At 36.1% G+C, this 18,105-nt stretch overlaps 1 protein-coding gene across 10 annotated transcripts in view; it reads left to right on the forward strand.

Annotated features, from left to right (window-relative positions):
* bean1 (brain expressed, associated with NEDD4, 1) overlaps positions 1–18,105 on the forward strand; it is a 93,143-nt gene that overhangs the window by 43,284 nt on the left and 31,754 nt on the right. For all 10 annotated transcript variants that reach the window (XR_015496060.1, XR_015496058.1, XR_015496064.1 and 7 more), the window contains 2 exons: positions 3,563–3,763; positions 6,314–6,455. Coding sequence is in view for 2 of the 10 variants with exons in the window: in XM_087261663.1 (XP_087117789.1) it covers positions 3,563–3,763; positions 6,314–6,455 (343 nt within the window). In the remaining 8 variants the exon portion in view is untranslated. The remainder of the gene's footprint in view (positions 1–3,562; positions 3,764–6,313; positions 6,456–18,105) is intronic.

An 18,105-nucleotide genomic window follows, 5' to 3' on the forward strand; every position in this document is an offset into this window, starting at 1 on the left:
TTAGGGAGTGTAGCTTATTATACAAACAAAAAAATAGGGAAAAAAATACAGAACACTCAGCAAACTAATATGGCTGATAAAAGCTTTATTGTCTAAAACAAAATTATCACAGATGCCACACAAAATATCATGACGTTAAATGTACAGCTGTAGTGCTCCAAAATGGCTAAAATAGGTGCGAGTTAGCAGTGTATATCGCCTATCCTGCATTAGATTTTTTTAAATCCCTCTTTGGTCACTGCATTAAAGCCAGGTCTTTAGCGAGGTAGTGTGTTATGGCATTAGTTATCTCCTGGGTAGGGTTGCACCAGCTGTTCGTAAGTTCTTTCTTAAACTGGAAGGTAAAATCCACACTAGGGGCTTTTTAACTACTAGCTAGTTTGTAACTAAATTTACTTACATGTTCTTAAAGCAAACTGCAGTTAGTAGGTCGTTAACTCTCTGTATAGTCATGCATATAGTGACATTGAATGACGTAATTCAGTGTGATTTAAAGCTTTTAAATCGTTAAACTGCTATATTCTTCATCTTATGCACCAATATATAACTCTCCTGTGTAAATGAAATGACAAATTATAATATTATTGTACATTACAGTCAGTCACGGCAGAAGAGGCACATACCTGCATCACAAGCTGTGAATGCATGCGAAATACATATGACGATATCAAAACATTTATTCATTTTCTTTTTGGCTTAGTCCCTTTATTAATCTGGGGGCACCACAGCGGCATGAACCGCCAACTTATCCAGCATATGTTCTACTTAGTGGATTCCTTTTCAGCTGCAACCCATCTCTGGGAAACACCCATGCACACTCATTAACACACATGGACAATTTAGCTCAACCAATTCACATGTACCACATGTCTTTGGACCGTGGAGGAAACTGGAGCACACAGAGGAAGCCCACACGAACGCGGGGAGAACATGCAAACTCCACACAGAAACGCCAACTGACCCATCCGAGGCTCGAACTAGCGACCTTCTTGCTCTGAGGTGACAGCACAACCTAGTGTGCCACCGCGTCACCAATATCAAGACATTAAACTTTAATTTGGTGTGACTTTAAAGCTAAAATATTCCCATATTACCAGTGTCCGGTTTTTCTTTGATGTTAATTAGTCTATTTATGCTTCTGAAGCAGCAGACTTCATTCCACTCATCCGCACATTTTTTTTTTGCCATTCCACATAGTTGGACTGAGCAATTGTGATTGGGCAGAACGAAAGTGTGCTCACCAAATTGGCTAGTAAGACTACCACACACAGATGCCATGCATGCATTTGCTCTGAGTGGGGGAAATTAAATAATACATATTTCATATCGCAGCTTCTTGCAATTAGCTAATCGCAACTTTTTTTCGATTTGCGATCGAAATTGCGATTCGATTTTGAAGTTCAGTTTATTTTTGTTCACTGTGGTTTAAATTTCACTGCTGAAAGTCCAAACACTAAAGAGCAAATCCATCAATGCACAGCTCCACAAGTCCCAACCAAACAAGCCAGTGACAACAGTGGTGAAAGTGAAGGGAAAAAAAAGAAACCAGGCTCAGTTGGGCACGACCACATCTCCTCTGGTCAATCTTGTGCAGAGCTGTAGCTGTAGTTTGAATTATTTCAAACCATTTATGAGCAAAAGTATACTAAACAAACAAGTAACTGTACCGTTTATAATGAGGACACACACACAATGCATCTCAGCCAGTGTGTAAATCCTGAATTGAGCCTCCTGTTTACCATTTGACTCTTTTGCCTGACATAAATGTACTGTTAAAATAACTCATGTTAGTTATTTAAATATTTTATTATTGGCTGTTTACATTAATAATAATTAATTTTGATATTATACATAATATCAAAATTTCTGTGTGGAGTTTGCATATTCTTCCCATGTCCGCGTGGGTTTTTTTCGGGTGCTCCGGTTTCTGGTTTCCTACAGTCCAAAGACATGGAGGTGAATTGGGTAAGCTAAATTGTGTGTGAATAAGTGTGTATGGGTGTTTCCCAGTGATGGGTGGCAGCTGCCTAAAACATATGCTGGATAAGTAGGCAGTTCATTCTGCTGTGGTGACCCCAGATTAATAAATGAACTACGCCGAAAAGAAAATGAATGAATAATGTTTTGATCAGCTGTATTTGAACTATAATTTGGGTGTGTCTTATGTTGCCTGGGTTAGGTATATTTCTGGGAATAACCAATATATGTTGACATATATAGTCAATATGATCAATATTTCTTTTTTGCCAAATAATAATTCAAATATTAGCTAAAAGGTCTGTTTCAGGAAGCCATTTTGTGAATTCATTATTATAAATATTAAAATAACAATAATTTTGATTAGCAATGTGCATTGCCAAGACTTTGAGGCTTTAAAGGCTCATGGAGTTCAGGAGAATTAATATGTCACACAGAACAATTCCAGAGGTTTCTTTTGTTCTCAGAATAAATGTGCTTTCCACGGAAGCACTGGTGCCCCATAGAATCATTGATTTGATTTCTGTCTTGTTTATCTCCAGGACGGCCTCAAGCACACAGTGTGTTAATATCACAATCTTCTCCAATATGCTTTATTGAATCCCTGTGCGAGTGTGTGGCTTATTTTGATTTCTTTCTGGTCCTAATGGAAAGGGTGAAGGGAGTCAGAGAGGAGCTAATGGCCGGAGTTGGGCTTGTCGCTTGCGAGCTGACATGAAAGTCTTCCACCTCACATATTTAAAAATTCAAACCGGTCAGGATTAAAAATTAAACACTGCAGACTTGAGCATCTAATCCACTGAGGGATGAAAGTCTGGGGAGTATTCCTGATCTGCGGTCCACAGACTGGTAGGTGTGTGTATGTGTTTGTGCATCTCTGAGCAGGGTTCTTAAATGGAAAATGGCATAATTCCACACCAGTGTGATCTCTCTATTCGTGTAGGAAATAGAAAAAAAGGCCTCCTCTGTTTTATGTAACACAGAGTTTCTCAAACTCAGTCCTCACACCCCATCACGTTTAGTTTGTCTCTGTTAACACACCTGATTCAGGAAATCAGCTCATTAGATGAGAACTGGGTTTCATTTGACAGGACCCCTGCAGTGTTCATTGCTCTCTACTACCCGAGAATGAGAAATCTGCCCATATAAAAATCTGATTTATGGCAATAAATTCAAATGACATATATGGCATACAAGTTCATGTTTGGATTTCACATAGTTGAAGTCAGAATTATAATTATAATTATTTATAATTACAAACACAGACATATACATATAGAAGAGAACCCAATAAATACAATTAAAAGCATTTCGCACAATAAAAAACAGTTTGAAGGAAACACGCTCCCTTAGATCTAAAATAATGGCAGATTATCCAAAATTTGAACAAACAAACAAACATCTGAAGTGACGAGATAAATATGAAAAATGTGCATAGTGGTGTGTTGTGAGGACTGGAATTGAGAACCACTGATGTAGCTACTGTGAATGAATGTAACTGACCATCCGTCTTCTCTTTCTCTCCTGTTTCCTTTCCTTTTTCATTCTTTCTGACCTCCACACATCAACCATCTCATCCTCACAGTGAGCTCAAACCAGAGCAGTCATGCTCCTGAGTACCCGGACTGCCAAGAAGGGGGAAATGAAGCCAGTCTGCTGGTGTCCCCTCTGGTGGTGGCTGGCATCGTCATCGGCCTGGTGCTCTTTCTGTCCTGCGTCACCATCATTGTGGGCAGTCTGCGCAAGGACAGTCGACTGCGCAACCCACATCTGCGTGCCAGCTATGGTCAGTTGGTGCATTACTTAACACGATTACACTGCAAAAAATGCTTTTCCTACTTAGATTTTTGTCTTGTTTATAGTCTAAATATCTAAAAATGTTCAAATCAAGAGTTTTCTACTCAAGCACAACATAATGTCCTCTTTTCAGAAATGATATGCCCAAATAAAATGTAGTTTTTTCCTTAAAACAAGCAAAATAATCTGGAAATTTAGTGAGCAAAATAATCTTATGTCAACATGAAAAATTATTATTAGATTTGTTTCCAACATTGGAACAGATTTAAGTTTTAGAAAATGTGATTTAAGAGAACCAAATCAGCTTCTACTAGCTTTAAAGCAGGGTCTATTCCAGCACAGTACGAGCTTTAGTGACTAAAGTGTATGTTTGATTGGGCAAATGATTGCCATACAAAACAAAGGCATGGTATTTAAAAATAGTTTTATTCATGGGAAACGGTTACCAAACCATTTATTATTCTGAAAAAGCAGTAAAGAAGCCATCTTTCTTTGTTTTAGCCCTTGTTTGAGAGTTCATGGAATTATTTTTTATGAAAAGCTAGACCTTGTATAGCCCTGTGTATATCAGTTAACCTTGTCCAGGGGTTAGTGATATGGTTGAGATCCCCAGGGAGACCTTACTATTAACTACAAAATATTTGAAGGTTTAATTTGTACTGTGTGTTAGAATGGTCAATGGTGAACTATGGTCATAGTATTATAATCTTTAATGTAAGAGATTAGAATTAACTTTTTTATTGAGGAAGATTATTATTTTTTTAATTGACAGCATCTGTGTGCTAATTTTGATGTTTGTGCATGCATTCATTAATGTTATTAGTGTTATATATATATATATATATATATATATATATATATATATATATATATATATATATATATATATATATATATATATATATATATATATATATATATATATATATATATAGGTGGGCATAGAATTTTTGTAATCTAGATTAGTTTTAGAACAGATTAAAATTGCTCATTTGAATTCTGCCGAAGAAATTCAGAATATGTTTGCTGCCCAAATCAAAAGTCTTTGAGAATGGGTTTCTCAAGCCAGGTGGCGCATTAGACCAGGGGCTCATCTCCTGTTTTCAAAATGCATCACAAACTGCTTGGGAAACTGTTCTATTCTAAATATTAGTGATGAAAATAAATTATGTCCAATAAGATGTCCTTTTTTACTAACTGTTTATTCAGTTAAGCATGAATTTTGAACTGTAGGCCTACATAACCTTCAAACAGTGATTTTTGATTACCGTAATCCGACTAAAGTCATAACTGAACTAAACAGAAATGGAATTAAGATGTGGAGTATGCAGATATTAGTGGCATTATTGAAGTAAACACTGAATCAAACTATTACCGTCATGCAGGACTTTTTGCCATATTTTTCGGCAAGATCCACACACGCGGCTGTCAGTAAAAGACTGCATACACAAACACACACACACATATTCAAAATGCGGACGTTTTTTACTTTCCATTTGGCTTGCGTTATTAAATTCCATAACAATCTCACCAGTCCTTACTCCTTATTTGCGTCTAATACCCCAGTTTCTCACGATGGCATGAAGGAAATGTTCATGAGTTAAACTGAAACTGCCAAACTGCAGTTAAAGTCAGGCATCCTGCTGATTTGATTCAGAAGGGCACTTTTTTGTCAGACGGCTCACCGGTCAGGTATACATCCACGCTAAAATATCAAGGTTAAAGTCATTATAGCTTGCGTAGAATAGATCTAGCTCCCAACCCAACTTTGAGAATAGATTAGCGGCAATATTTTTTATCGCGCGATAAGTCTCGCGTTAACACAGCACGTTAACGCTGATAATGGCCCACCACTAATAATATATATACAGTATATTAGATCACGTCTCACTATGATTATTAAACGTGATATTTAATTAATCTTGTCTCTATCTAACGTCTCTTCGGTCTTTTGAATACATCAGGTAACATGTTACAGCATCAGTACACTGCTTCAATCTTTCGCTTTCACGCTTGTCATTTTAATGAAAACCTCAAGTTCTGTTGGTTGGTTGCTGTTGGTTGTGCACCTTTTTACCAACCAAGTTTGTCAACGTCATTATAATGACACAGATCACTGCCTATTCATGCCAGATTTGCGCCGAAAAAGTAATTGACAGGTGGTAATTTGGGTGTAACTTATCTTTATTTATTTATGATTTGGTTATGGATAAAACCATGCTGGTCAGGCAGTTAAAACGGTTGGCCCCAAATTATTAATTCATTATGAATGAATTAATTGTTCATAAATAATTAATGAATTGATTATTCAGAAATAATTAATTCACTGCCGCCTATGATGACGATGCCATCATTCCTCCAAATTGGTCAACATCGCCCAACCCTAATATACATTATAAATAAATGAAATTAAATATATGATGATAATGAAATTGCATGGATTCATAAAATAATGGCATAAGCAAGACTTAGCATTCTCAAATGTCCAATACAACCATTAGTAATTGATGTTCTGCTGGTTTTGTTGTTGTTTCTACAGCTCCAGATGGCCTCTCATATGGTGGCTCCATTGGAGAGCTGAGGTCCACTTGTGTTGAGGATTTTCCTCCTGCTTTTGACTTTGACTCTTATGTGGAGACTCTGTCTCAAGTCAACGTCATGTACCCAGATTCCCCACCTCAGTAAGTCACGTTTTACCTCTCTATTGAGTCTGTGTGAATATATGTTGTATGTACAGTTTAGGTTGGAGAAGAGAGTGTGTGCAATCAGTAATGAGATCACTTTATCGGCTGTGACAGAGAAGCGCTCTGCCTCTTTAATGGATTTCATTCCACCATCTTTTTCCACAGTCTTTAAAGGCCTCAGTGTAGCATGAGCTGATAACCACACTAAAAGCCAGTTAGAGATCCTGAAGATAAAACAGTCAAGAATATTTGCCATATTTTAGCAGTTTTTCACTTCCAGCTTGACTTGAAGTCAAGAACCCATCGTATTAAATGCAGATACTCAGTCTTAAAGGGTCTGTTTGAAAATAATGAAACCTCCTCTGGTTTGATTAGTTCTGGTGTCTGGGGAAATCGAAACTGTTCATTTTAGGGTCCAATGTTGACTAGATGCAATTTTTTCTATACGTATCAAACTTAGGAATTACACAGAAATAGTCAAAATGATAAAGATTTGAGACCTTTTGCTTTTAGAGCGTTTCACCTTTTGCAGACCTCTATCATCCTGTTAGGAAGGCTGGACACCTTCAACTTTCAGCCTTCAGTCTGTTCTCTAACAAGCAGGGATTGCTGATAAATGCCATGGCTTTGCAGTGAGAAAGGCTTGGTGTGTTTGATCTAAATGGCAGCTTGTCTAATTGGCATCTTCAAAGAATCTGTCAGTTCCCTTCTTGCCATTTAGCCCACCTGCCTTCACACAGCGACCCGTGAAATACTTCTCAGGTAGGGGAGCCCATCACAGGACGCTTCAGAGTGAGAAAGCTTTTATTTTTTTATAAGATCTAATTTAACTGATTTTAGGTTGGATGTGGAAAAACAGATCCTAATATTTTGGGAACAGCAACACTAGCTGGGTATCCATTACCCTGTGCTAATGGGAAGTTTGAATTATTGCATGATAAACTTGGCATTGCCAAATTTTGAATAAAAATCCCTTCATTTGCTAAATTATTTTTACACTCATTTGAGGTGGTTTAGGACTTGTGAAAAAGGGTTAATGTAAATAACAGGAGATGGAAACACAGTAGCCAAACGAACTCTTATATATTAAGCAATCATTGTTTGCCTTGTTTTCTTTTGGTTACTAGGTTACCAATACTACAGTGAGCCTCTCTAAAAAACTTGATGGAAACTAGGAATGTTCAAATCCGATCACGTGTCTGGAAATCGAGCTTGATCACGCTGTTTCAGACATATTCTCATTATTTTTTAACACATCTATAGTTATGCTGTGGCACAGAGTTAGACCTCATTTTTAACTTCACATAGAAACAGCAATGCATGCTGCATGACATCACTTTGTTGTAGAGATGCTATTGGTTAAATCCTGACTAAGTAAAACACAGAAGCAGCTTGAAGCTGAAAGCACGAGTATGTCTGCGGTCTGGATGTATTATAAAGTGGATGACAACAACATTTGCCATAACAAACTGTGAAATATGTAAACTTGGGACTGCCAGCTAGGTATTTTAAGTTGAGGAGCTATTTGTTTTTATATTAGATTTTTATATATATTTACTGTTGCACTAGAGTCCAAAAGTGACTTATAAATTTGTTATTTATTATTAGATTATTCAAGCTACCTCACAGAAGAGCTGTGTTTGTTATAATATATATATATATATATATATATATATATATATATATATATATATATATATATATATAAATTTATATATAAAATATATATATTATATATATATATATATAAATTTATATATAAAATATATATATATATATATATATATATATATATATATATATATATATATATAGATATAAAAAAATATATATATATTATATATATATATATATATATATATATATATATATATATATATATATATATATATATATATATAAAGACTAATCATATTGGGAACATTATAAAATGATAAGGTCATGATGATTTTGGAATTGTATAGCTTAAGGTTGACAGGTATTACATTTTTAAAGGCCAATTCTTATTTCCCACCGCACAGACAGGCACACATCAGGTTTTGTCAGATCAGTGTGTTATCCCTGTCAGCAATTGTTAAAACTGATTTACACATGTTTACCAATTGAAGTTCACTGGACATTTGTTGAATTGTGGAATGTCTAATTAGTGACTGTAATCTTTTGTTTCTCAGCATGTGTCTGTTGGCACAGAGTGATGTGTCCTTATGGTCAATAATATCATAATGCAAATAACTCACAAACCCCAACTTTAGTCTGCTAAAAAACAACATTACATTTTATGCTGTCTTGTATTTTACACACCTGGAAAAGAGAGAAGATGGGATTAATCACAGGCAAATTTTAACTAGAGCAAATAAAAATAAATAATAATAATAATAATGAATGAATGAATGAATGAATGAATGAATGAAAATATGAATTTAAACCTCAGATATAAGCAATAAATCACAACATCTTAAAAGAAAAGTAACATTAAGCCACTCTAACACTAACCTGAGGAGGGTTTATAAACACAGGGTAATTAGCAGTTAAACAAGGTACAGGTGATGACTAATTAATCAATTGATGAGCAATCATATAAGGGAACAAAGCAAACAACAAAAGGGGTTTTTGGTTTCTTGAACAATCTACGGTAGATTTGACTATATTAAACAGTAACATAAAAGCAAAAGAGGAGAGTAATATATGTGAAGTTTGTAAATATTTGAAGGAGGAACATTTGGGGTGTTTAGCTATTTACACAGATGGGTCAAAGAACCCTCAAAACAGGCAAACTAGGGTGGCATTTGGAATACCAGAATTAGGTCTAATTATTTAATAGGTCAGATTATCTAATAATTTCTGTATTTACAGTAGAAATTGAGGGTGTATTGCTGGCCCTACAGTGGATTGAAGAATCCAGACCTGATAAAGTTGTAATATGTACAGATTCCAGAGCTGTTCTAAAAAGTTTAAAAACTTTTAAATTACAATCAAGGCAAGACCTAGTGTATAAGTTATCAGAATGCTACACACGAATCTGCCAGATAGGGATAAATGTAATGTTTACATGGGTACCAGCACATGTGGGGATTAAAGGAAATGAAATGGTGGATAATTTAGCAAAGCAAGCTATAGGACAGAAGTAGAAGTTTACATAAGTAAAGTAGAAGCTAAAACAATGGTTTGGGGGAAAATTATGGAAAAATGGCAATAAAGTTGGGATGAAGAGAAGTAAGAAAGACATTTATATAGTATTCAACAAAAGGTTGGGGAATATTGAGAGAAATCGAAAAGAAGAAATTATTATTTATTATAAATTATTATAACTAGAATGAGAATTTGACATTGTAGATTAAATACTTGCATGTAATAGGTAAACCCATATTTGGAAGATGTGAATATTGTAATCTTATCGAATCTGTGGAACGTGGTGCTAAAGTGTAAAAAATTGACAATGGAAGAATAATGTTAAAAGAAAAATTAAGGGAAATGGGGTTTCAATGGTCCACACTAAATGATATATTAGGAAAAACATAAAGAGACATTAAGTCACAGTTATTATATTTCTTAAAGGTCACTGGTTTAGCAAATAGGATATAGAGTGTAATATGTATAGTTAAGGTATGAAAAGAGTAAAAAAAAAAAAAGAAAAGGGTGGAGAGGTGAATACAAAATAAAAGAGTACAGTGATTATCTCTGTCCAAATCCAGTCCACACTCCAGTACAGAAGGGGGCGGTAATGCACCATTAAAGTTGGATACCAACTGCCCTTAAACATCAAAAAGAAGAAGATGAACAAAACAGGGAGTGCAAGCTTGAAACCAATAAAAAAATAAAAGCATACATAAACCAGAACTGAACTGAACCAACAGCATGAGTGCATCTCCAGGATATAAAAAAGCTTGTTTCAATCCACATTTAAGTAAAATATTGACGACTTCAACTGTCGGGTTAGATTATCAACCAGGGATTTATTACAATGTATAATTTACCTTAGTTTAGTATCTTTTTCGTCCCCCATTCTTACTTAATGCCTGTATCAACTGACCTACATAATGCCTAGACCGAGAGACGCCCAGATATGAAATGAATGAGCATTTTCACTCTTGACAGCACACACTGCACACTGGCAGTGTTTGGAAGATGGGAAATCAACAAATGTGCAGTTTTACACCCACATGCATCTTGCAAGCCAAAGCAATCCTGCTATTTCAGCTTTTTTTCTGGAAAGTGCAATATGTTTGTCACATTCATGTATGTGCTTGTAGTGAGAGAAAGGAACAGATTATTCAAATGCAAGGACATCAATTATATTGTCTATTTACACTGCAATAGTGGCACAGAATTGTTCTGAGGGTGCATTAATGTGTCTTAAGTTTGACTATTTAATGCTGCTCTGTGGTAGTAAAATGTAGTAAAACCGTATACTTTCATACTAGAAGCAGAAATACAGTAGTCAACATTTGAAGTGGACCATCATAGTTGTCCTAAAACTATTGAACACCACTTATTCTTGTCCTAGGAGAATTTTGAAAAACAAATTTGATTCACTCCAAATGTTGACTACTGTAGATCAGAATTAATCATAGTTTAGTCTAGCTGTAATGTGGTAAGGTGTCGTAGATGCAGACACAGAGCAACCTTTATGACGGTTTAAAGATGCCGTCTAGGTTGCAGCTTTTTTTTTATGTCTTACATAAGATGAGCTACAGACTGAGATGTACACCTCTGAGCATTTGAGCTGCTAACTCATTTTGACTTTTTATCAAAACCGTTATAAAGTCTGTGTGAAATCCGTATAAATATTAAGGTGTAAATAAATACAAATCTTGATAGCTTAGTAACACAAAAAAAATGCATAATTACTCGAAAACGGAGTAATTATTTAATTTTAAATTTCATTATTTTTAAATTGATCCTGTTTTTTAAAAAAAGCAATAAATCCCCCTGTCTCAGCAGGGTGTTTTCCCACCTCTAGTTTGAAAAAGTAAGGAAAGTGGGTGAGTCCAGCTTTGTTTAGGTTGGAGTGTCCAACAGCAAAAGAGGGAAGAGTTTGCATGAAAAGGGGAGTTTCATTACGTGCGGCAACCCTGACAAGGGGAGATAGACAGCGTTGCGGAGAGCAGCGTTTTCAGCAGATCTGAGAGCTGTGTCAAAGTGGAGGTTTTTACAACACCAGATTCCCCTCAGTAGCATTATCTGGTTGATGAAAGTGCAGATCCACTGCCTTATCATTTTTAACCTTTCAACAAACATGCCCATGAATGAAGGAGAAAGTGAAGTTGCTCCTAACGAGGCGAATATTTAAGTTGCGCAATGGTAGTTAATAATTTAAAAAAATACACCATTGTGCCTGCCACAAAAACTGCACTGCACTGAAAAGTGGATCGTTGTAATCTTAATTGTCTCTGTTGAAATCTTAGCATGCTACATCTGTTGTGAAAACATTGCTCTGGAATATCACCTCACACCTTTCTTCGGGTTCAGAGGACGGATGTAACTGTTGTACAACCATTAAAAAAGACACCGAACAAAGTATTTTTCAGTCCATAATATTGTAGTAACATTACTGTAAAATACAAAGTAATGTCTTCGAAAACTGAAAGAGTAGTGTTGGCCATAAAATCTAACTGAGCTGTCTGAATTTGATATTATAGTAATATTAGTAATATAACAGTAAACTTAGTAGCTTAATCATTTTAACTAAGGTGTATCTTCAAAAACTGAAAGAGTACTGCTGATGATACTAACTAACTTTGCCATCTTGAGACACAAAGAACAAATATTAATTGCACACTTACCAAATCTGTAGAGACAGGACAATCAACACAAACTGGAATCGTTTGAAGAAGACGAATTGCAAATATAGATTTTACCAGTTTCAGATTCCAAAAGCTCTCAGGTAAAAAAAAGTTTCTTACAAACAGATTTTTGTCATGTGTTATCACACCACTCCAATCCAAGTGCTTGGGTCCACACGCAAACTGTGCTCACATTGCAGGGAAATGGAAACAAAACTTTTGTACACATTTAAAAACGCAACACTAATGACCCATGTCTACTAAACAATTTTATCTTTTTCTTCTTCCACTTGTTTTAATTATGGTTGGCAACACAATGTGGCATCTCTCTGAACACTGTTACAAGTAAAAACATTATTCAAAGCCATATCGAGCTAAATCAAGTACCACGCAAAAACTACCAATTTTCACTTGTTGGCTAAATGTGTTGGCCCATTTCCACTGAGTGGTACAGTTTGGTTCGATGCAATTTTATGGTCGTTTCCACTGTCAAAATGTGCCTAAGAGCAAACCGTACCTTACCACTTTTGGTAACTTTTGCAAAGGGTTCCCAAGCATGACAAAAGGGTACCAAAAGGCGGAGCTAGACGCGCAACTGATCTCCATTGGTTTACAGAGAAGCGTAATAGAGGTTACATGTAGTGGTGAAGATTAAAGATACAGATGAGAGGTTTGCACTGACTGTTGGCTATGTGTGACTAAAGGACTAAATACATAAGGACTAAATGTATCATCATAAACTCTAAGGGACTGTGTGTGTTCATATATGTTGCATATATTTAATTATTTCATGTAATAGCAGATGTTGTAATAGGCTATTTTACATTGATCTGCAGTTATAATCAAATTATGTTCATAGAAAGGTTTGTAACGAACATTTATACACAAGTATTTATGTGTATAATGCATCTGTTTTGTGAGAAGTGCTTTTTGTATGATATGTGAACGTCCGGTAAAGCTTTACCTTCACAGTTTCTCAAGCAAGAATGATGTCGAGTGAAACTTTTGTCGTACACCACAGTCAAAAAAAACGGTACACTTTAGGCAGTGTAAACTGATAATGGTGACCCGTACTGTACCAGTCAGTGGAAACTTGTAGTTTCTTGTGTCCTTGTGGTGTTATTGACAAAAGGTGGAACATACTGTGTATAAGACTGTCAACATCTCAATAAATGTGTTTTGGTGTACCCTGACCCTTTAAGTTGAAAACCTGGATTAAACAATATAGGTTACCCTTGCAATGTTTTTGTTTAATGTGACTTGGGAAAATGTGGCCATTTACATAAAATTCAGTTTTCAAAACTATGAAAGACATTTTTTTTTTAAGTTGATACAAAGTAGACAATATGGGACACTGCAGAAAACATAAGATAAAAATGGAAAAGTAGCACATTAGAATAATAAGAAAACACATCATGGATGAATGACCCTGTGCAGTGCTCAAGCCATTGCACTTCAGCCACATCCGAACCAGATGGTTATAATTGGTAAAAATGTAAAGGTTTAGCTCATGACTATTAGGTTACATGCCTGGGCATCTCATCCTAGATGAAATTAATTTCACTGCCTCTGTCCAGATGTGAACTTTAAGCCTTATTGAGTGGCTTGCATGTAAATATTTTCTTACTCTTAAAAACTGTTGAGTGCACCAGTCAGAAATGTTGATTTAAAATGTAACTAAAATAAGGTCGACTTGTGATTTCATGCAGAACTGTGATGTCTGTTTGACCTCACTGTTGAGTGAATTAATCTGCTATTATAGTGACTAGATAAGTTATTTATCAGCCCTGTAGCTGTTGTTCCTCAGTGTTGAAGTGCTCGTGGTTGCATAACAGTTGCCTGCATGGTAAAGCGTGCGCCTGTCTGTTCGCGTGTACAGTTTAGTCGGGGTCATGCCTGTGGTCAACTTGCCTGCCCTTCATGGCCTGTTTCACAGTGCGCCAATGTTATTTACATCTCTATGACAGTTCCATTAGGCAGGCAGAGACTTCTGGTGTAGCTCTGCGAAGGGGGTTTTGAACAGGGTGAAATTACCTCTCCCTCTGAGCAAGAGGTACCTAAAAGAGCAGAACCTCCTCCTATTAAAACGCAAATTATGACTGATACAGAATATTAGTGCTGGCCTGGAGGCCTATTAAGAATTACTGAATGGTGTGTAATTCTGTTTGGAAGAGATATCTGACCCTCAGTCCACATGCTCAATTTAATCAGAGACAGACAGTGCATGCCCGCACACCCCTGTAAGAGGATGTGGTATGACTATTACTACTGCATCGCATTTTGTCCTTTAGTCAAAGTGATTTTTTGGAAGGAAGGAAACTAACTAATTAGTTATTATTCTGCAATTTATTTGGCAGTGTTTCAAAAGTGCTGGAGTTGTAGACAGTGTAATGAGGATTCATTCATTCATTCATTTTCAACTGCTTTTCTGGGGCCGGGTTGCGGGGGCAGCAGTCTTAGGAGAGAACCATAGACTTTTCTCTCCACAGACAATTCTGCCTATGGTGGAAACACAAACTGCAAAAAAACGTAGCTCCTGGGACATATTTGATGCTCTCCAGAAATGTGTATAGCGGTACATTTTCAGAATAAGCCTGAGTTGTAATATTGTTAACTTGGCTGCAGCTGCATCACTTATGAAAACCACCAAATGATTACAACACTTTATTAACAAATGAACAAAATAAATGGTCAACAGCAACACTGGCTACCCCTCGGTGGATGTCCCTGAACTCCACTATTCCAGGCTTGCAGGCGACAACTCAACCTCTTGTTACCTTGCTGACCCCGCTTTTCCCCATCATAGTGGACATTAGCAAATCTCTTCCGTTCTTTCATGGACGGCAGCTGCCACTACATATTGCAGTGGACACTGACGAATGTATCTGTACTTTAGGCAAGCTCTTCTAACACTGACCTCAAGTGGCTAGGGTAGCAGACTTCACTCCTACAGCTCGATAGGACTACAAACTTCCCCCAACAATGACAGAATGCTCTCTAACAGCGTGTTCCTTCTTCCTTCCAGGTTTTGACACAAACATAACAAGGTTCAAACAACATAGTTTAAGAGGAGGCAAATACTGAATAACGTTTCAGTTTTAACTCTTTCTCTTTAGTTCTAACTCTAACTGAACTCTTTAGTTCAGTTCACTGAAACAGTTCTGCACTTCCATCATTTAATCAGTCATCTGCACTTCAATAACTCTCTGGTTTAGCTCAGCTACCAAATCTTATCTCTGAAGACTGCATCGGATAGTTCGGACGCACTGAGCGAATCACTGCTAAAACCCCCACTACTCTCCAAAAACTGTACTTATCCAGAATGAGCAGAAGGGCTGGCCAAATCACTCTGGACCCCTCACACCCAGCACACTGCCTCTTTGAACTTTTACCTTCTGGTCGACACTATAGTGCAAGTCACCTATCACACATGCACATACTGTATTAAGTAGCAACTGGTTTCCTTGTTTATGTTCTGACATGCTGGGAAATTGGTGTAAGGGCCACTATTTTCAATTAATGGTTTATATGACCTATGGTTAATTATGACCTTACATCAATACAAAACAGTTCAACAGGTTTACATGTCCACATGCATTGCAGGAATAACAGCTTAAAGGTTTGGCTCACCGAAACACTGAAATGAAAATGTCATAATTACTCATCCTTTTGTTGTTTCAAACTCCTAAGACCATTGTTCATTTTTGGAACATAAATTAGGATATTTTAGATGAAATCTGGAGCTCCCTCATTCTCCATAGATAGCACCATTCCTGAGAGTTCAAAGTTCAAAGTCCAGAAAATGTCCAAAACTAAAAATGGTGTTAAAACCTCCCGTGCACCTCCAGGGGTTCAACTGTAATTGTTTAAAGCTAAAAGATTGTGTGTGTGTGTGTGTGTGTGTGTGTGTGTGTGTGTGTGTGTGTGTGTGTGTGTGTGTGTGTGGCAAAAAAAACATTTATGTTTTATATATATATAATTAAACACTGAGAAAGACTAAAATACACAAGTGTAAATGAACTGATAGGAAAGCCTGATCTGAGGTGAAAAAAGTGAAGGGAACACAAAACAGGACAGATATGTGTTGTATTTTATTTTGTTGTAGTTCAACTGACAACTTTAACTGTGTGAACAGTATTGTAAACAGGGTTTTTCACATTAGAATATATATATATATATATATATATATATATATATATATATATATATATATATATATATATATATATATATATATATATATATATATATATATATTATATTTATATATATATATATATATATTTATATTTATATAAAACAGCCAATTACACAACTGATTTAAATAACCAGCTCCTTAAGCAAAGCAAGTTTATTTAAATAGCACTTTTCGAATACAGTGGCAAGTTGCTTCACATAAACATGAATAAATTAACAACTATAAGAAAATAAAAACAAATAATAAAAATCATAAAAACAGATTAAAATGTGTTAAAACAGGTTATAAAATAATGCAAAAGAAAAGAAAGTCATAATAGTGCGATCTGTCAGACGTAGCACAGTGCTCATTCAGTAAAGGCACAGCTAAACAGATGTGTTTTCAGTCTTGATTTGAATGTGCCTAATGTTGGAGCACATCTGATCAATTCTGGAAGCTGATTCCAGCAGCGGGGGGCGTAGTGATGAAAGCAGATTCACCCTGCTTTGACTAAACTCTTGGAATTTCTAGTTTATATGATCTTACAGGTCTGAGTGATCTGGTAGGTTTGTATTCAGTGAGCATATCTGTAATGTATTGAGGTCTTAAGCCATTCAGTGATTTATAGACAAGAAACATTACACTGAAAAAAAATGATGTCTGCAAAATTGTTGCAAACTATTTGAATGTGTTGAATTTAAACAAACAAATTACAATTAATAATGTTCAACTTAATTTGTTTGTTTAAATTTAGCCCAAACAAATTGTTTACAACCATTTAACTTAAAGATTTAGTAAATCCAATGAATAATCTTTAAATAATTTTTTTTTCTTAGTGTATTTTAAATTCTATTCTGAATGTATATGGGAGCTAGAGTAAATACCCGAGGACAGGTGTGATGTACTCTTTGCTCTTATTTCCTGGTTCTGGTCAGAATCCTGGCCGCAGCGTTCTGCATAAGCTGCAACTGTCTGACTGTCTTTTTCGGAAGGCCAGTGAGGAGTGCCGTTACAGTAATCCACCCTGCTGCTCATAAAAGCTTAAACAAGTTTCTCTAAGTCTTCACTGAAAACAAAGCATCTGATTCTTGCAATGTTTTGAGATGATAGTATGCCGATTTACTAACTGCTTTGACAGGACTTTGGAAACTCAGATCTTGACAGCAATACACCAAGATTCTTGACCTTATTTTTTGTTGTTTGACCATTAGTGCCAAGGTACGCATTCACCTTGAGAACCTCATCTCTGTTCCCAAATGCAACAACCGTTACATAAGTTACACGCACAGACATGATCACCCTCATGCTTGTACTTTCTCTGTCTGTCTTTGAGTGATTCAGTGCGGCAAGATCTTATGTGAGGTAACTGATAAAGAGATAAGTGGGAAAATCAACAGCTTGCTGTATGTTAAAGGATTTTAAATGCATTTTAACTTATGACAAGCCATTTATTAACATATGACTAGTGGCTGATTATCCATTACTTGTCGGTTCTTGCCTTGCAGTAGCTCAGTTGTGGCGTTCAGTGCTTTACTGTTGCAGTGTTCTGTATGGTCTCTGTGAACGTCGAGTGCTTTTAGAAAGGAGGAGGAGGTCTTACAGATGCTAAGGCACTGGAGCTGAACGGAGCTCTCCATCTCTGCCTGCTCCTCTGCTGGCCTTCATTCATCTGTGCCAGGAATGAGCA

The sequence above is a fragment of the Danio rerio genome, chromosome 7, assembly GCF_052040795.2.
Source record: "Danio rerio strain M-AB ecotype USA chromosome 7, GRCz13ab, whole genome shotgun sequence".
Classification (NCBI taxonomy): Eukaryota; Metazoa; Chordata; class Actinopteri; order Cypriniformes; family Danionidae; genus Danio; species Danio rerio.